General features: G+C 48.1%; 1 protein-coding gene across 2 annotated transcripts in view; it reads left to right on the top strand.

Annotated features, from left to right (window-relative positions):
• The window catches only part of ITGA3 (integrin subunit alpha 3), a 35,656-nt gene extending 16,451 nt beyond the window's left edge, over positions 1 to 19,205 (top strand). The window contains exons 8-26 of one of the 2 annotated variants that reach the window (XM_055387676.2): positions 1,436 to 1,524; positions 1,664 to 1,800; positions 1,968 to 2,054; positions 2,979 to 3,046; positions 3,119 to 3,255; positions 3,839 to 3,988; positions 4,094 to 4,191; positions 4,484 to 4,631; positions 4,889 to 4,957; positions 5,553 to 5,632; positions 5,714 to 5,791; positions 6,337 to 6,439; positions 6,589 to 6,771; positions 6,948 to 7,070; positions 7,774 to 7,887; positions 8,826 to 8,924; positions 16,497 to 16,622; positions 16,978 to 17,119; positions 17,860 to 17,995. In XM_055387676.2, coding sequence (XP_055243651.1) covers positions 1,436 to 1,524; positions 1,664 to 1,800; positions 1,968 to 2,054; positions 2,979 to 3,046; positions 3,119 to 3,255; positions 3,839 to 3,988; positions 4,094 to 4,191; positions 4,484 to 4,631; positions 4,889 to 4,957; positions 5,553 to 5,632; positions 5,714 to 5,791; positions 6,337 to 6,439; positions 6,589 to 6,771; positions 6,948 to 7,070; positions 7,774 to 7,887; positions 8,826 to 8,924; positions 16,497 to 16,622; positions 16,978 to 17,088 — 2,000 coding nt within the window. In that variant the 3' untranslated portion in view covers positions 17,089 to 17,119; positions 17,860 to 17,995. Of the gene's footprint in view, positions 1 to 1,435; positions 1,525 to 1,663; positions 1,801 to 1,967; positions 2,055 to 2,978; positions 3,047 to 3,118; positions 3,256 to 3,838; positions 3,989 to 4,093; positions 4,192 to 4,483; positions 4,632 to 4,888; positions 4,958 to 5,552; positions 5,633 to 5,713; positions 5,792 to 6,336; positions 6,440 to 6,588; positions 6,772 to 6,947; positions 7,071 to 7,773; positions 7,888 to 8,825; positions 8,925 to 16,496; positions 16,623 to 16,977; positions 17,120 to 17,859 lie in introns of both variants that reach the window. The other variant, XM_004041449.5, reaches the window with a different exon arrangement.
• Positions 19,206 to 19,658: the final 453 nt, after the last annotated feature.

Genomic DNA, 19,658 nt, shown 5'->3' with positions numbered 1-19,658 from the left:
GATGGGGCACAACATGGGTGTGGAAACTGGCCTGGTGTGCCCAAATCTAGCGGGTGTGGAGTGTTCACATCAGAGAGGAGGCTGGAGGGGGAGTGGGGTGGGGTGGGGTGAGGATGGATGCTTTGAAAGCCAGGCAGAGTATCTTAGGGATTTATATTTGGGTAATGGTGATGGTGGGGTCCTGGGGCATCCAGAGAAAGTTTTAGGGCAGGGATGTGATATAATAACTTTGTACCCTGAAGGATGATTCTGGAAGGGGTATAGGATGAGTGAGTGCAGGGGTGGAGCAAGGCCAGGGGAGTTAAGATCAAGAATGTAATATCTCAGGTGGGAGATGATAAGGAATGGGACAAGGTGGGAGCCCTGGATATAGGGGTCCTCATAAGTGTTCTGCAAGACTTGGGGACCAATCGGACCTGGGGTATCAGGGACAGGGGCAGACCCAGGGCTGGAGTCAGTGCCATAGGAGCACCTGGCTTATCTGAAAGTCACTTCTCTGATAATCTCAGTTTCCCAGGACATAGCTGAGAACCAAGAGGAAGGCAAAGGAGCCTCTGAAGACCCAAAATAGGTGCCAGAAAGTTCAGTCACCAGAGGCCAAGTGTGCACTGTGGAAATCATTTGGTTTCGGCCTGGGACCTGCTTCTGCTCCCTTTACAGGGCTTACTAACAAGCTTGGCTTGCTGATTCCCTAGGCCTTAACCGATCCAAAGCTGCAAACTGGAAAGAGTTCAGTTTAAGAAGATAACCAAATACTTGGGGGTTATTTGTGGAGATAATGATTAGAATGTAAAAAGCCATGACACTTTCAGTGAAGTTCACTGTAGTGTTGTGGTTAAAATCCCAGCCCCTGCTGTGAGACAGCCCTGGGCTCAAATTTTCTCTTCTCTACACTCATTGGTTGTGCAACTCTGGGTTTTTGGAGTGTCTCCTCATCTATAAAGTGGGGGGACAATAGTACCCACCCCACAGCACTCTCGTGAAAATTAAATGAATAGCTGGGTGTGTTGGTGTGTGCCTGTCCCAGCTACTTGGGAGGCTGAGGTGGGAGGATCACTTGAGTCCAGGAGGTTGAGGCTGCAGTGAGCTATGACTGCGCCACTGCACTCCAGCCTGGGTCACAGAGTGAGACACTGTCTATAAACACACACACACACACACGCACACACACTGAATGCTTGACAACTATCTGGTAGAGTCACTTGTCATCTCCTGAACCTACTTTCCCACCCGTGATAGGAGGAAGCTGGGCTCCAGATGGTCCCAGTGTTCATCCTGAGCTGCAGAGCTCTGCTCTGTCCCTGATGCTCTGAGCACTGCCCATCAATCAGGCCAAGATCAGTTCTGTGCTGGGCTCTATGGCCTGGAGCAAAGAGTTAGGGAGACGTGGGGCCCAGAGTACCTGGGTGACCCTGTCTTGCCTTTTCTTCTGCAGATATTGCTGTGGGAGCTCCGTTTGAAGGCTTGGGCAAAGTGTACATCTATCACAGTAGCTCTAAGGGGCTCCTCAGACAGCCCCAGCAGGTACAGAGAGACGGGGATGGGTCTGCTGCCCCCACCAGCCGAGATGGGCCTTCCTTGCTTTCCTTCACCCAACCCTTCCCTGTAGCCCCCTGGGCCCTGCTCCCCAGAGCCTGCCCCCACCACTTTCCCCTGCCCCCAGGTAATCCATGGAGAGAAGCTGGGACTGCCTGGCTTGGCCACCTTCGGCTATTCCCTCAGTGGGCAGATGGATGTGGATGAGAACTTCTACCCAGACCTTCTAGTGGGAAGCCTGTCAGACCACATTGTGCTGCTGCGGTGAGCCAGGAGGCCAGTGAATAAGGGTCTTTCTCTTCTTCATCTTTGTCTGCACAGCTTCCCATCTGTGTCCATGTTTGCGCTAGCTCCTTGGAAGCCTGGGCCCCAACTCTGGCCTGGGGCAGGCAGGAGGCACTGATATCTGTCTGGCTCTGTTGTCTCTGCAGGGCCCGGCCCGTCATCAACATCGTCCACAAGACCTTGGTGGCCAGGCCAGCTGTGCTGGACCCTGCACTTTGCACGGCCACCTCTTGGTGAGATTGCTCTGCCCACCTACTCCTCATTTATTTATAGGGAGGCCAGGAAGGGCTGCAGCTCCCAAACCCCTCCCCTGGCCTCCTGACATCCCACCTTTAGAAATTTGATTCTTGGGGCCAGCATTTGCCCTCTCTACCCAACCTCATTAAAAAGCAAAATTCCTTGTAAGAGGTAATGGATGAAGTCGGGGGCAGTAGAGTATAGTGGTTCAAGGTGGGAGCTCTGGACAGCCTGGTTCAAATCCCAGCTATGCCAGTGCAGGGGCGGGGATGGGCTCTGGAAAGGGGGACGCATTTAAGTGGATGGATATGGAGGAGAGTCTCCTCAGGTGAATTATTAATCCCTCTTAGGCTCAGATTTCTTGCTTGTAGAACAGAATTGATAATAACTGATTCACAGGGTTGTTGTGATAATTAAATGAGATAACATACAGAAAGTCCTTAGCACAGCACTGTGTATACCCTAAGTGCTCAAAAAATGTTACTTGCTAAGAAAGTGACAGTAATGATGGCGATGACCCCAAGGTCTTTAAGTGAATGAGGATTTTGGATCAGAAGACAAAGGCAGACAGAGCAGGGAAATGGGGTGGTTGGTGCAAGGAGACCTGGACTGGGGATTGGCCGACCTAGGTTCAAGACTGGGCTGGGCCACCAACTGACTGAGGACTTCAGACAAGTCCTTCTGGGCCCTAGGCCTCAGTTTCCCCATTAGTGACCTCTAACCCTGTTCTCTTTGGCTTTAAGGGGAGTGGAAGGGAAGGGGTCAGGGACACCACAGACCTGCTTTGTGGACTCCCCAGTTTTGTCCCTGCCTCTCTCCAGAAGGGCCTCGGTTTCCTTTTGCCCAGTACAGAGGCGAGAGCTAGGGCCTGGACGTGTGTGTCCCACTGTGACCCGCCCTCCTGTACATCCCTCCAACAGTGTGCAAGTGGAGCTGTGCTTTGCTTACAACCAGAGTGCCGGGAACCCCAACTACAGGCGAAACATCAGTGAGTGCTGGGGTGCAGCGTAAAAGGGGTACGCTCCCCTGTCCCCTTGCTGACCACCCTGTCTACCTGTAGCCCTGGCCTACACTCTGGAGGCTGACAGGGACCGCCGGCCGCCCCGGCTCCGCTTTGCCGGCAGTGAGTCCGCTGTCTTCCACGGCTTCTTCTCCATGCCTGAGATGCGCTGCCAGAAGCTGGAGCTGCTCTTGATGGTGAGGGAGGAGCAAGGGGCAGGATGAGGGCTCCCAGGTTCCTGGAGGAGGTGGCCAGTGTCCCCCTAGATCAAGGGTGAGGGACGGGGGTCTCCCCAGAGACAGAGGTTGGGGACATCGGTTTGGAAGGCTATTGGTGTATAGGAGTACAGTGTACAGCACTCACACATGAGGAGCGATGGAGACCCTTGGGGTGGAGGTGGGGCCAAAGGGCTTATTACCTCCAAGGAAAGTGAGGAGTGTGGGAGCTCTTGGCTCAGCCCACCTCTGGGAAAAGGGGTCCCAGAGTAGGGAGCAAGCTCAGTCCCTCTCTGGGACATCAGGGTGGAAGGGGAGAGCTCAACCTGGGGACCCTGTGGATGGGGAGGTGAAGGGACTTTTGAGGAGGAGAAGCCCTGTCTCTCCTCTTGGAGGGTCAGGATAGTAGGAAGTCGCAATTTGGCGACCGGACTGGAGGGAGTTCAGCCTGTCAGGTTTTCGGGGGGGTGGGGTCCAGCTCTTCTCTGGGGTTCAGGGTGGTGTGAGGATTCAGCTGGGGCAGGGAGCAGTGCAGGGCCGGGCTCAGCTCACCCTCTCTCCCCAGGACAACCTCCGTGACAAACTCCGCCCCATCATCATCTCCATGAACTACTCTTTACCTTTGCGGATGCCCGATCGCCCCCGGCTGGGGCTGCGGTCCCTGGACGCCTACCCGATCCTCAACCAGGCACAGGCTCTGGAGAACCACACTGAGGTGAGTGGGGCTGGCGCCTGGACTGGAAGACCAGGGGCCAGAAGGGCGGCGGGGCGAGAGGGCACTGGGGGTGGTGCGGCCCTCACACCGCCGGCCACCCCCCAGGTCCAGTTCCAGAAGGAGTGCGGGCCTGACAACAAGTGTGAGAGCAACTTGCAGATGCGGGCAGCCTTCGTGTCAGAGCAGCAGCAGAAGCTGAGCAGGTGGCTGTGGGCCGCCGGCCGCGTTAATCGGCCAAGGGTGGGACGGGGCCTCATTAACTGGCAGGGTGGGGGCGGGGCCTCATGGCAAGGAGAGCCCAGGGACAGGGCTTTAGCGGGAACAGGTGGGATGGTCAGAAACGGGGCTTTCTCCTCCAGGTGCGACTAGAGGGCGGGGCCTGGCTGTCCCAAGATGGGCTTTTCTCACCTAGGAGACCCCGGGGGCGGGGCCTAGTTGATCCGGGAGGGCCCTGGGGGCGGGGCTCTTGGCTGAGTCCTGGGCTCCTGCTCTCAGGCTCCAGTACAGCAGAGACGTCCGGAAATTGCTCCTGAGCATCAACGTGACGAACACCCGGACCTCGGAGGGCTCCGGGGAGGACGCCCACGAGGCGCTGCTCACCCTGGTGGTGCCTCCCGCGCTGCTGCTGTCCTCAGTGCGCCCCGTGAGTGCCCGCCGGCCCGCTCAGAGCCCGAGCAGGGCTCCCCGCGTCTTTGCATCCCCATATGCATGTCCTGTGCAGGTGTTGTCGTCTGCCACGTGCCCACCTCCTCTGGTCCGGGCCTTCTTGGGGGCCTTAGCGTCTCTGCTGCTTGGAGAATCCGGCTGTCAAGCTCTAGGGCTTCTGACCTTGCACCACAGAGGAGGGAGGACAAGCCTTACTTTGACCTGACCCTGACCTTATTCGCCTTCCTTCCTCAGCCTGGGGCCTGCCAAGCTAATGAGACCATCTTTTGCGAGCTGGGGAACCCCTTCAAACGGAACCAGAGGGTGAGCACCGGCCACATCCTCCCAGTTCTCCTGGGTCCCAGGCTGCACCTCTGATGAGCTCCTTGTCCTTCTAGCCTCTGCCTGCCTGCTTTCTGGGCTCCCTCGAAGCGGAGAGCCACAGTGCGGGAGGAGAGACTCAGTAGAGGGTGAGAAAAGGCCCAGGAGCTAAGACAAATGGGGCTGCTAGGGAACTGTGCACAAAGCTAGAGCAGGTGGAGGGGAGGAAACCAGTTTGACCAAGCACCAACTGTGTGCCAGCCCCTGAGCCCAACACTGTGCTTCTTTGATATGATATAATTCTCACAGCCTTCTGAGGAGGTAGATGCTCTTTTACAGAAGAGGAAACACACACTTAGAAAGTTTCAGTTACCTGCTCAAGGTTATGTAGCTCAAAAGTAGCAGAGATGTGACCTGATGGAGAAAAAGGGGGAAAGGGAGGCAGAGGTGGGGTGGGGAGGTAGAGACCCCTCACCCAGAACAGGAGGAGGAGAAGGCCAGAAAGCCAACTAGAATAGTGTGCATCCCCTCCTTCCCCATGACATCACCCCTGCCAGGCCCCATATGCCACTCTCTGCCTCCCTGACCCTTGTGGCAGATGGAGCTGCTCATCGCCTTCGAGGTCATCGGTGTGACCCTGCACACAAGGGACCTTCAGGTGCAGCTGCAGCTCTCCACGTGAGTGACCTCGAAAAGCCAGTCTGGGTCAGGGCTGAGGTATCTTGGATCACCTTCCTAACCCCTGCATTTCCTCCCAAGGTCGAGTCACCAGGACAACCTGTGGCCCATGACCCTCACTCTGCTGGTGGACTATACACTCCAGACCTCGCTTAGCATGTGGGTACCACTCTCCACCACCCCCACCCCAGCCTGCTGTGCCTAAGCTAGGGTTCCCTATCCTCAAGGTATCTCCCAAGCTCCTCTGACCCCTCTCTTGGCCCAGTGTCCTCAGGCCTCCACTTTCCCTGGATCATCCTTTTCTTAACAACAACAATCACTATCATTATTGTTACCATTACTGTTCCCCCTGTAAAGCAGGCAGAACTGGAGGAATCAGCAACCCCAGGGCTAAGGTGTTGTCCCTACCATTTTATAAGAGCTCATTGTGCTGAGGATTTTATATACATCATCTCAATGACTTCTCACAGCAGCCCTGTGATACAACAGCTATGATTAAGTCCATTTTACAGATGAGGAGACTGAGGCTCAGAGAGGATAAATAGCTTGCTTGAGTCCATAAAGCTGGTAAATACAGAGCTGAGGTTTCTATTGAGGTGACTGATGTCAGAGGGGCTATAGTTAACCAGCTTTGGTGCCCACCCCCCTCTGCCAGGGCCCTGGTCTCTTGTCCCCCGTGACTCCAGCATCCTTCTTACCCCTAGGGTAAATCACCGGCTACAAAGCTTCTTTGGGGGGACAGTGATGGGTGAGTCTGGCATGAAAACTGTGGAGGATGTAGGAAGCCCCCTCAAGTATGAATTCCAGGTAAGGGGCTCGCCAGAGTCCTGGGCTGGGGACTTCTAGGAAGGATTATTTTTATTTTCTCTGGGGTCTGAAGGTGGGAGGGTTGGGGGTTGGTAAGATGGAGGTGGTTTTCCAGGAGATGATGACTATGACACATCTTGTGCCCACAGGTGGGCCCAATGGGGGAGGGGCTGGTGGGCCTGGGGACCCTGGTCCTAGGTCTGGAGTGGCCCTACGAAGTCAGCAATGGCAAGTGGCTGCTGTATCCCACGGAGATCACCGTCCATGGCAATGGGTCCTGGCCCTGCCGACCACCTGGAGACCTTATCAACCCTCTCAACCTCACTCTTTCTGTAAGGACACTATCAGGGATATTTCATTTGCATGCTACAGGGCGGAAAGGCCAGTGTCTTCCCCTCCCTCTCCTCATACCCCTTTGGCAAGCTGTCTCTCCTACCCTTTCCTTTCCTGCAACCCTGCTCCCAATTCTTCCTCTGCCCTGCCAGCAAATCTCCTATTTCCTCTCCAGGACCCTGGGGACAGGCCATCATCCCCACAGCGCAGGCGGCGACAGCTGGATCCAGGGGGAGGCCAGGGCCCCCCACCTGTCACTCTGGCTGCTGCCAAAAAAGCCAAGTCTGAGACTGTGCTGGTGAGTGGCCAGGGCGAGGTTGGAGGGGATTGCATCCACCCCATCACAGGGTGCCTGGGCACCAGGGGCACACAAAGCAAGGGAGACCTCAGTGTGATGAGGTGATGAGGCCCCTGCTCTTGGGAACCTCCAGACAGAGCAGGGAGCCTCATCTCCTGCCCTCAGAGGGTTCTCCACTCTGATGGGGGAGCATTGAAGACAAGGGACCAAAGGAGGAGGCACTGGCTCTGCTCCAAGGAACCCCAGCCTGTTGGGGGCAATAGAGCTGCTCAGAGCTTTGGCCGGCAGGAGGCAGTGTCGGGCAGGGCATGGTGGGTGGTGCGTGTGCCCTCTGCAGGAAAGGAGAGGAGAGCGGGCCTGGCAAGCCGGTTGAAGCCTAGCTGGGTGGAAAGTGGGAGGTGGTGTCCCAGGGGCAGGGAGCTGGCTGGGAAGCAGGTGTAGGCGGTTGGGCCCTGTTTACACAAGCAGGGGCCAGATTCCATGTTATCCATGTGCCTGGCATTATATGAGCTTGGCCCAAAGAGTGTGTCTGAAATGCATAACTGTGAGGTTGCGGGACGTGTGCATGAGTGAAAGGATGTCAGACCCCTTTGGGTCGCCCAGGGGTGAGACAAAGCCTGGAAGGGGCGGGAGGTAAGGAGCAAGGCATGAAGAATCTGGAGACTCAGACTATGTCACGTCTTGCATTCCCTGCCCGCCTCAGACCTGTGCCACAGGGCGTGCCCACTGTGTGTGGCTAGAGTGCCCCATCCCTGATGCCCCCATTGTCACCAATGTGACTGTGAAGGCACGAGTGTGGAACAGCACCTTCATCGAGGTCAGTGCCTGGGTCTGAAGGTCTCTCCTACCATCCACCCTGAGGGGGAGAACCACAGGGTAAGGGCGAGTCCAGGGTCATAGCAGGGCTGTGTGTGTGTGTGTGTGTGTGTGTGTGTGTGTGTGTGTGTGTGTGATTTGCGTGTCTTTGCATGGATGTGTATGTGTTTGTCCCCAGCTAAAATGACCTTTCTCGTGTCCGTTATTCTGTTATGTGTCCATTACTGTCCCACCTCCATGCCTTTCCCCAGGGTGTTCCTTAACCCTGGAATGCTCATTTCCCCTCTTTTATCTCTGCATGTAAACCCCTATTTAGTTTTCAAGGTCCCTGTCAGATGCTTCATCATCAGTGAGGTCTTTTCTGGCTTTTCCAGCTGAAAATGACCTCTCTTCCAATGGCCACCCACCTAACTTTCTCAGAAGCCACACATGCCATTTATCACGCTCTACTCTGGGTTGCAGTGCCTCACGTGCCCACTTTCTCATGCCATCTAGACCAAACTTTTTCTGTACATGACTAGATTAGAAATCTTTTCAACTTGGCGGGCCATAGAGTTTCTGTTGCAACTACTCAGTACTGCCATTGCACCACACAAACAGCCATAGACAAATGAATGGGTGTGGCCATGCGCCAGAAATACTTCATTTACAACAGCAGGTGCCAGTCCAGATTTATCCCACAGGCCTGACCTAGACTGTGACCTTCATCGTTTCGGTTGTCCCCAGCATCCAGCACAGGACCCGACGCACAAATGAATGAACAAATAAATGAATGATGTGCATTTGTGTGTGGAGGGGAGGCCTGGCTGACAGATCCTTTGGGGTGCTGTTTAAGGATGCTACTTGGTGGGAGGGTGATGGGGTGGGGAAGCTTAGGGTCGGAGGTAGGCTCAGAGAAGTGTCAAGTGTTCCTCTTGACCCACCCCACTCCCAATCCAGGATTACAGAGACTTTGACCGAGTCCGGGTAAATGGCTGGGCTACCCTATTCCTCCGAACCAGCATCCCCACCATCAACATGGAGAACAAGACCACGTGGGTGAGTGCGCGTGTTCACTAGGACAGCAGTCTGCAGCCAGAGCTTGAGAGTACAGGGCATCTTTTAAGAGCACACTGACGCACTTCAGCCGTATGGTTCTCAATCTTGGCCGCACGGTAAGAGTATCTGGAGGAGTTCTGGTGTCTGGACTGCACCCACAGCAATTAACCCCGAGTCCCTGGGAGTGGATTCCGGGATTGCTGTGTTTAAAGGTCCCCCAAGTGATGCTAATGTGCAGCCAGGGCTGAGAACCACTGCATTAGCTTCTTTGATCTGTACAATGTCTCCATGAAGAGTAGGGCTGGGACTGCCTCTCTATGTTATGGCTGAGAGGCTGAGGCCTAGAGAGACTTGAGTGGCCTCCCCAAAGTGGCACAGCTTGTCAGGGGCTGGAACGTGGGTCTCCTGATTATCTCACCCATTGTCACATCCACTATGGACCTGTGAGCTTCCCGCCACAGGCAATATGTATGTATAGAGAGAAAGGCAGGATATCAAGGCAGAATGGAGGGAGGTTTAGCCATGAGAACCTGGTGAGTATTGACAGATGATGTCATCATCTACGTGGCAGAAAAGAGAAGCAATGGAAAAGCTATTATTTTATTTTATTTTGCTTCAGAGATGGTGTCACTCTGTTGCCCCAGCTGGAATGCAGTGTAGTCCTGAACTCCTGGGCTCAAGAAATCCTCCCACCTCAGCCTCCTGAGTAGCTGAGACTACAGCCATGTACCACGATGCCCAGCTAATTTATGTATTTATGTATTTATGTATGTATGTATTTATTTATTTTTTGAGATGGAGCCTCGCTCTGTGGCCAGGCTGGAATGCAGTGGCGTGATCACTGCAAGCTCTGCCTCCCTGGTTCATGCCATTCTCCTGCCTTGGCCTCCCAAGTAGCTGGGACTACCACGCCCAGCTAATTTTTGTATTTTTAGTACAGACAGGGTTTCACCTTGTTAGCCAGGATGGTCTCGATCTCCTGACCTTGTGATCCACCTGCCTCGGCCTCCCAGAGTGCTGGGATTACAGGCATGAGCCACTGTGCCTGGCCTAATTTTTTATTTTTAGTAGACATGAGGTCTCACTGTGCTGCCCAAGCTGGTCTTGAAGTCCTGGTCTCAAGTAGTCCTCCCACCTCAGCCTCCCAAAACACTGGGATTACAGGTATTAGCTACCACACCTGGCCCAAAAAGCTATTAGACCCAATAAGATAATTCAGGAAGTCCAAGAGGTCAAAACAAGATCAAAATACCCAAACCCCCTAGGTTTCCTACATAGCAATAACCAATCAAAAGTATAGTTGAAAAGATCCCATTCAAATTCATCAGAAAAGTGATAGAGCATCTGGGAATAAATATAACAAATATGCAGCAAAAACTCGAGTAATGATTAGAAAAAAGTCAATATTGTATTATCAAGTTGTCAGATCTTCCCACCCAAATTATTCCAGTCTCAGTAGGATTCAGGAAACTTGAAAAAGAAGTTCCCAATCTTGAATCTGAGTTGCATCTAGAAGAATAAATATAAAATTGCTAATAATTTGTTGTGAAAAGGATATAAGTGAAGATACGTGGAAGATACTTATAGGGAGATGAATGCAGGGTTGGTTATGTACATTATTGTACATTTCCTAAGATCAATTAATGTAGTATAGAAGAGGTAGAAGAAGGGCCAGAAAGGTCAGTGGAACAAAATAGAACTTTATGGTACAGATGGCATTTTTAATCTGTGGAGAAAGGTAGATTATTAGGTAGTGTTGGGAGAACACATTTGGAAAATAAAGACAAACCTCTACTTCACAACATAAACAAAAATAGAGTTAGATTAACTATCTACATGTAGCAATTAAAACCTAACATGCCAGGATACAATATAGAGAACACTTTAATAGTAACCTTTAATTACGGGAAGAGTGAGTTATAAACCCAGAAGTCACAGGAAAATTTTGATAAATTAGACTCTATGAAAATTTAAATCTGTATACAGCAAAAGAGATAGTAAAGAAACTAAAAGAGGCTGGGCACGGTGGCTCACACTTGTAATCCCAGCACTTTGGAGACTGAGGCAGGCAGATTGCTTGAGCCCAGGAGTTCCACATTAGCCTGGGCAACATGGTGAGACCTTATCTCTACAAATAAAAACAAAAATTAGCTGGGTGTGGTGGTGCACACCTGTAGTCCCAGCTACTTGGGAGGCTGAGGCAGGAGAATCGCTTGAGCTCAGGAGGTTGAGGCTGCAGTGAGTCGTGATCATGCCACTGTATTCCAGCCTGGGTGACAGAGTGACACCTTGCCTCAAAAAAAAAAAAAAAAAAAAGAAACTAAATGGGCAAATGATATACTGCTTTTTAAAAATGTTTACAGCATATATGACAAAATATTGATATGTATTTTTTAATATATAAAGGATATCAATAGGCAGCATACATAGGGTGAAATACAAATGTTCATCTTGCTCATAAAGAAATATAAATCATAGCAACAAGATTTTTCTTGCCTATCAGATTGGGAAATATTAAAAAAAATAATGCTGGCCAGGCACTGTGGCTCACACCTGTAAATCCAGCACTTTAGGAGGCCAAGGCGGGTGGATCATTTGAGTTCAGTTCGAGACTAGCCTGGGCAACATGGTGAAACCCCATCTGTATTAAAAATACAAAAATTAACTGGGCGTGGTGGTGCATGCCTGTAATTCTAGCTACTCAGGAGGCTGAGGCAGAAGAATCGCTTGAACCTAAGAGATAAATGTAGTGAGCCAAGATCACTCCACTGCACTCCAGCCTAGACGACAGAGTGAGACTCTGTCTCAAAAAAAAAAAAAAAAGAAAAAGAATAATGTTGTCTAATGCTGATGAGGTGGAGAGAAATGCTATTGATTTGGATGATAAATTGGTAGATTCTTTTAGGAGATGAAGTTTTCAGTATCTATTAAAATTTAAAGTGCCCATTTCCTTAGATCCAGTACATGAGAATATATTGTAAGGAGCTAATAGGACAAGTATACAAAGATAAATATATGGGGATATTTTAGAGAATTATTTATAATGGCAGAAAGTTGGAAACAATCTAAATGTCTTTCAGTAGGAGATTGGTTCAATAAATTATGGTACATTTCCTTCAATGACTGTGCAGTCCTCAGAAGAGATTAGGCTGATCTTTACCAATTGACGTGAAAAGATGATGATATGAAGTGAAAAAAAAACAGGTTGCTGGCTGGGCATGGTGGCTCATGCCTATAATCCTAACACTTTGGGAGGCCAAGGTAGGAGGATCGCTTGAGCCTAGGAGTTTGAGGCTATCCTGGGTAACAAAGTGAGACCCATCTCTACAAAAAAAATCAAGAAATTATCTGGATGTGGTGGCACATGGTCCCAACTACACTGGAGGCTGAGGCAGGAGAATCACTTGAGCCCAGGAGGTAGAGTCTCCAGTGATTCATGTTTGTGTTATTGCACTCCAGCCTGAGCAACACAGTGAGACCCTCCCTGTCTTAAAAAGAAAAGAAAGAGACCAGGCGCGGTGGCTCACGCCTGTAATCCCAGCACTTTGGGAGGCCGAGGCGGGCAGATCACCTGAGGTCAGGAGTTTGAGACCAGCCTGGCCAACGTGGTGAAACCCCGGCTCTACTAAAAATGCTGGGGTGGTGGCGGGCGCCTGTAATCCCAGCTACTCGGGAGGCTGAGGTAGGAGAATTGCTTGGACCCAGGACACAGAGGTTGCAGTGAGCCAAGATCGCACCACTGCACTCCAGCCTGGGCGACAGAGTGAGACTGTCTTAAAAAAAAAAAGAAAGAAAGAAAAGGGAGGAAGGAAGGGAGGGAGGAAGGGAGGTTGCTGAAGGGTGTATGTGACATGATCCCATTTATGTAGATCATATTAATATTCCATATTTAAAACTATGGAAAGAGATTCACCAGAGATTACAGAGATCGTAATTTCTAGATATTAAAATTACTGGGAACCAGCTGGGCATGGTGGCTCACGCCTGTAATCCCAGCACTTTGGGAGGTCGAGGCGGGTGGACCACTTGAGGTCAGGAGTTCAAGACCAGCCTGGCCAACATGGTGAAACCCGTCTCTAGTAAAAATACAAAAATGAGCTGCTTGTGGTGGTGGGCACCTGTAATCTCAGAAACTCAGGAGGCTGAGGCAGGAGAATTGCTTGAGCCCAGGAGGCAGAGGTTGCAGTGAGCCAAGATTGTGCCCCTGCACTCCAGCCTGGGCAACAGAATGGAACTCTGTCTCAAAAATATATATATATTATATATTTATAATATATATTAGATTATATACATATTATATATTTATAATATATATTAGATTATATACATATTATACATTTATAATATATATTAGATTATATACATATAATATATTTATAATATATATTAGATTATATACATATATTTATAATATATATTAGATTATCTACATATAATATATTTATAATATATATTAGATTATCTACATATAATATATTTATAATATATATTAGATTATATATATTTATAATATATATTAGATTATATATAGTTATTATATATTAGATTATATATAATATATTTATTATATATTAGATGATATATAATATATTTATTATATATTAGATGATATATATTATATATTTATAATATATATTAGATTATATATATTATATATTTATAATATATATTAGATCATCTATTATATATTTATAATATATATTAGATCATCTATTATATATTTATAATATATATTAGATCATCTATTATATATTTATAATATATATTAGATCATCTATTATATATTTATAATATATATTAGATCATCTATTATATATTTATAATATATATTAGATTACATATATTATATATTTATAATATATATTAGATTACATATATTTATAATGTATATTAGATTACATATATTATATATTTATAATGTATATTAGATTACTTATATATTTATAATGTATATTAGATTACATATATATTTATAATATATATTAGATTACATATATTATATATTTATAATGTATATTAGATTACATATATTATATATTTATAATGTATATTAGATTACATATATTATATATTTATAATGTTTATTAGATTACATATATTATATATTTATAATGTATATTAGGTTACATATATTATATATTTATAATATATATATTAGGTTATATATATTATATATTTATAATATATATATTAGGTTATATATAATATATTTATAATATATATATTAGGTTATATATTATATATTTATATATTAGGTTATATATTATATATTTATATATTAGGTTATATATTATATATTTATAATATATATATTAGTATATATATATTATATATTTATAATATATATATTAGGTTATATATTTATTATATATATTAGGTTATATATTTATAATATATATATTAGGTTATATATTTATAATATATAAGATTATATATAATATATTTATAATATATAAGATTATATATATTATATATTTATAATATATAAGATTATATATATTATATATTATTATTATATATTATATATTATTATATATTATATATAATATATATTAGATTATATATATTATATATTTATAATATATATTAGATTATATATATTATATATTTATAATATATATTAGATTATATATATTATATATTTATAATATATATTAGATTATATATATTATATATTTATAATATATATTAGATTATATATATTATATATTTATAATATATATATTAGATTATATATATTATATATTTATAATATATATATTAGATTATATATATTATATATTTATAATATATATATTAGATTATATATATTATATATTTATAATATATATATTAGATTATATATATTATATATTTATAATATATATATTAGATTATATATATTATATATTTATAATATATATATTAGATTATATATATTATATATTTATAATATATATATTAGATTATATATATTATATATTTATAATATATATATTAGATTATATATATTATATATTTATAATATATATATTAGATTATATATATTATATATTTATAATATATATATTAGATTATATATATTATATATTTATAATATATATATTAGATTATATATATTATATATTTATAATATATATATTAGATTATATATATAACTGGGAACCTTTAGTTTTCTTTATGTCATCTGTATTTTTTAAAAAATCATCAAAATAATTTTAAAAGAAGTGAAAATCATGTATAGTCAGAACAAACACGGCTGGGCACAGTGGCTCACACCTGTAATCCCAGCACTTTGGGGGGTCAAGGCAGGTGGATCACCTGAGTTCAGGAGTTTGAGACCAGCCTGGCCAACATGGTGAAACCCTGTCTCTACTAAAAATACAAAAATTAATTGGGCACGGTGGTGCACGCCTGTAATTCCAGCTACTTGGGAGGCTGCGGCAGGAGAATTGCTTGAACCTGGGAGGTAGTGTTTGCAGTGAGCCAAGATTGTGCCACTGCACTCCAACCTCAGCAACAGAGCAAAACTCCATCTCAAAAAAAAAAAAAAACAAACCTCATATACACACACATCCATATTTATCTCCATTGTAGGGGAAGAAAAAGAATGGGACTATCAGCCGGGCATGGTGGCTCACGCCTGTAATCCCAGCACTTTGGGAGGCCAAGGTGGGGGATCACCTGAGGTCGGGAGTTCGAGACCAGCCTGACCAACATGGTGAAACCTCGTCCCTACTAAAAATACAAAATTAGCCAGGCGTGATGGTGCGTGCCTGTAATCCCAGCTACTCGGGAGGCTGAGGCAGGAGAATCGCTTGAACGTGGGAGGCGGAGCTGGTGGTGAGCCAAGATTCCACCATTGCACTCCAGCCTGGGCAACAGAGCAAGACTCTGTCTCCAAAAAATAAAATAAAATAAAATAAAATAAAAAGAATGAGAATATATGCTATGAATTCTTTGTGGGGTTTTTTTGGTGAATATTTATGGAGTGTTTGCTGTGTAGCAGGTGTTGCTCTAAGCAGTTTTCTTATATCAAACACACTTAATTCTCCCCAGCAACCTATGAGATAGATAATATTCCCATTTTACAGATGAACAACAGAGAGGTTAAGTAACTTGCCAAGGTCAAACAGCTCGTGAATAGCAAAGCTGGGCTAGAACCCAGGTAATGTGGCTCCAGAACCCCTGCTTTTGGCCGTTCTGCTATTCTATGAGGTAGTCATTATGATTCCCCTCATCAGAAAGCAGAAAGCATGAGATTCAGAGGGGTGCAATTACTTGTCCAAGGTCACACAGCTCATCAGGGAAGGAGCTGGTACCCAGGCCCAGATGTGTGGGTCACACACCCAGACTCCAGGCCACCTCCCAGATCTGAGGCCGCTCCTCTGGAGTCAAGTCTGTGCCTGGGAGAAGCAGGAAGGACCACTGGACCTGCTGTCAGTGGGGCAGGCACAGGCTTTTTCCAGTCCCAGGCTGCCCCCTACTGGCAGTAGGACAAACAGCAGGTGCCTGGGCCCAGCTAGGATAGGAAGGGTGAGGATGGGCCTAAGCAGGCTGACACAGGGCTGAGTCCTCCTCTCCCCGCTCCAGTTCTCCGTGGACATTGACTCGGAGCTGGTGGAGGAGCTGCCGGCCGAGATCGAGCTGTGGCTGGTGCTGGTGGCCGTGGGTGCAGGGCTGCTGCTGCTGGGGCTGATCATCCTCCTGCTGTGGAAGGTTAGTAGCCCAGCCCACTCCTGCTCCGGGACCTCCACCAGCACACCCACCAGCCCTTCCTCCAACCCACGTCTCCCCATCCCGTTCCTCCCTTCCATCTCACCCCCACCCTTCCTCCCTGTCCTCTCCACCTTCTCCCACCAGCTTACAGGCTCACCCCTGGCCTGGGTTAGTGGGGGGAGCTGCAAGCTGGAAAGGGGGACCCAGGAGCTCTGGCTTCTGACCACACCACCAAGCTGGGACTGAGCCCCAGACCCCAGGCTCCCCAGCCCTAAAGCCCTGGTCCACGAGTGCTGCTGGTGAGGATAGCCCAGCGCCCCCCTGATGGCCCGTCCCCACCTCCTCCCCTCCGCAGTGCGGCTTCTTCAAGCGAGCCCGCACTCGCGCCCTGTATGAAGCTAAGAGGCAGAAGGCGGAGATGAAGAGCCAGCCATCAGAGACAGAGAGGCTCACCGACGACTACTGAGGGGGCAGCCCCCCGCCCCCGGCCCACCTGGGTAACACAGCTTCCGGGCCCCCTTCTCTGAGCCCCACAGCTGGCCGGGCCTCTGACTCTGTCCTATCTGCTCCTCTTCCCTTATGGGCCTGCTCTGACCTCATTCTGTCCCCACCACCACCTCAAAGATCAGGTCACTCTGACTGTCCCTGCAGCTACCTGGTCTGGCTTTCATCAGCCTCCCCCTAAGCCCCTTGGTGACTTGGGACCCCATGAGGGAGGCATAAATCCTCTCTGTGATGACCTTGCTTTCTGGGGATTGGAACGAGGTCAAGGGCAAGGCCAGGCCCCATCTCTGTAAACCACAGCCATGTCCAGAATAATTCTACAATCCCATTTCCACCCCTAGGGAAGGAGGGGAGCAGTAGAGACCCTCCTCCTGGGAACTAGCCTGTTTCCTCCTGAGCAACCCTTCCAGGATAACAAATGGACCCACTCCCAACATTGTGGTCAGGGTAGACTGCCCAGTCTTCCTGGCCATTCCATTCACTGTCTCTGCAGCTGCCCTCGGTCTCCATCTGCCTCTTCCTCTGCTCTCTGCCTTCCTCAACTCCTTCTTCCTCTGGGGCCTGGGGTGGAGAAACTCATCCTCCGTATCTCAGTGCAGAGAGATGGGATGCGTTTCGGTCAAGAGTTCTGGCTTTGAGGAGTTCTGGGTGGGAGAGGGAGAGGCCTGGCACTCCTTCCTGGTGGCTCAAACTCTGGATGCTAATGTTCTTTCTCTTCTCCCTCCAACTCCAGTGTGACTTCTTTAAGCGGACCCGCTATTATCAGATCATGCCCAAGTACCACGCAGTGCGGATCCGGGAGGAGGAGCGCTACCCACCTCCAGGGAGCACCCTGCCCACCAAGAAGCACTGGGTGACCAGCTGGCAGACTCGGGACCAATACTACTGACGTCCTCCCTGATCCCACCCCCTCCTCCCCCAGTGTCCCCTTTCTTCCTATTTATCATAAGTTATGCCTCTGACAGTCCACAGGGGCCACCACCTTTGGCTGGTAGCAGCAGGCTCAGGCACATACACCTCGTCAAGAGCATGCACATGCTGTCTGGCCCTGGGGATCTTCCCACAGGAGGGCCAGCGCTGTGGACCTTACAATGCCGAGTGCACTGCGGTCCTGTGCCCTAGACGCACGTGGGGCCCACTGCTCGTGGACTGTGCTGGTGCATCACGGATGGTGCATGGGCTCGCCGTGTCTCAGCCTCTGCCAGCGCCAAAACAAGCCAAAGAGCCTCCCGCCAGAGCCGGGAGGAAAAGGCCCCTGCAATGTGGTGACACCTCCCCCTTTCACACTGGATCCATCTTGAGCCACAGTCACTGGATTGACTTTGCTGTCAAAACTACTGACAGGGAGCAGCCCCCGGGCCCCTGGCTGGTGGGCCCCCAGTGACACCCATGCCAGAGAGGTGGGGGTCCTGCCTAAGGTTGTCCACAGGGGCACTTGGAGGACCTGGCGTGCTCAGACCCGACAGCAAAGGAACTAGAAAGAAGGACCCAGAACGGCTTTCTTTCCTGCATCTCTGTGAAGCCTCTCTCCTTGGCCACAGACTGAACTCGCAGGGAGTGCAGCGAGAAGGAACAAAGACAGGCAAATGGCAACGTAGCCTGAGCTCACTGTGCTGGGGCACGGCGGGATCCTCCACAGAGAGGAGGGGACCAATTCTGGACAGACAGATGTTGGGAGGATACAGAGGAGATGCCACTTCTCACTCACCAGAGAGACCCTACAAGACCACAGAGGGAGCGACACTTGAATGTAGAATAGGCAGGGGGCCCTGCCCCGCCCCATCCAGCCAGACCCCACGCTGACCATGCGTCAGGGGCCTAGAGGTGGAGTTCTTAGCTATCCTTGGCTTTCAGAGCCAGCCTGGCTCTGCCCCCTCCCCCATGGGCTGTGTCCTAAGGCCCATTTGAGAAGCTGAGGCTAGTTCCAGAAAACCTCTCCTGACCCCTGCCTGTTGGCAGGCCCACTCCCCAGCCCCAGCCCCTTCCATGGTACTGTAGCAGGGGAATTCCCTCCCCCTCCTCGTGCCTTCTTTGTATATAGGCTTCTCACGGCGACCAATAAACAGCTCCCAGTTTGTATGCAGCTGCATCTGCTTCCACCCACTCCCCAGCCTTTACCAACCCCAGGTCAATGGATGATGATATCATCCAGCCTAGGTAGGATGAAGCCAGGTCTGGGGACTTGCGGGTTTGAGGGTAAAGATTGATGGAGGTGGCCAGGTGCAGTGGCTCACACCTGTAATCCCAGCACTTTGGGAGGCCAAGGCATGCAGATCACCTGAGGTCAGGAGTTCCAGACCAGCCTGGCCAACATGGTGAAACCCTGTGTCTACCAAAAATACAAAAGTTAGCTGGGCGCAGTGGCACATGCCTATAATCCCAGCTACTTGGGAGGCTGAAGTAGGAGAATCACTTGAACCTAGGAGGCAGAGGTTGCAGTGAGCCGAGATCGTGCCATTCCACTCCAGCCTGAATGACAGAGCAAGACTCTGTCTCAAAGAAAAATAAAAAGATTGATGGAGGTGACACTGG

Source organism: Gorilla gorilla, chromosome 4 (genome assembly GCF_029281585.2).
Source record: "Gorilla gorilla gorilla isolate KB3781 chromosome 4, NHGRI_mGorGor1-v2.1_pri, whole genome shotgun sequence".
In the NCBI taxonomy this organism is placed as follows: domain Eukaryota; kingdom Metazoa; phylum Chordata; class Mammalia; order Primates; family Hominidae; genus Gorilla; species Gorilla gorilla.
This window is presented reverse-complemented; position numbering and strand designations above follow the sequence as displayed.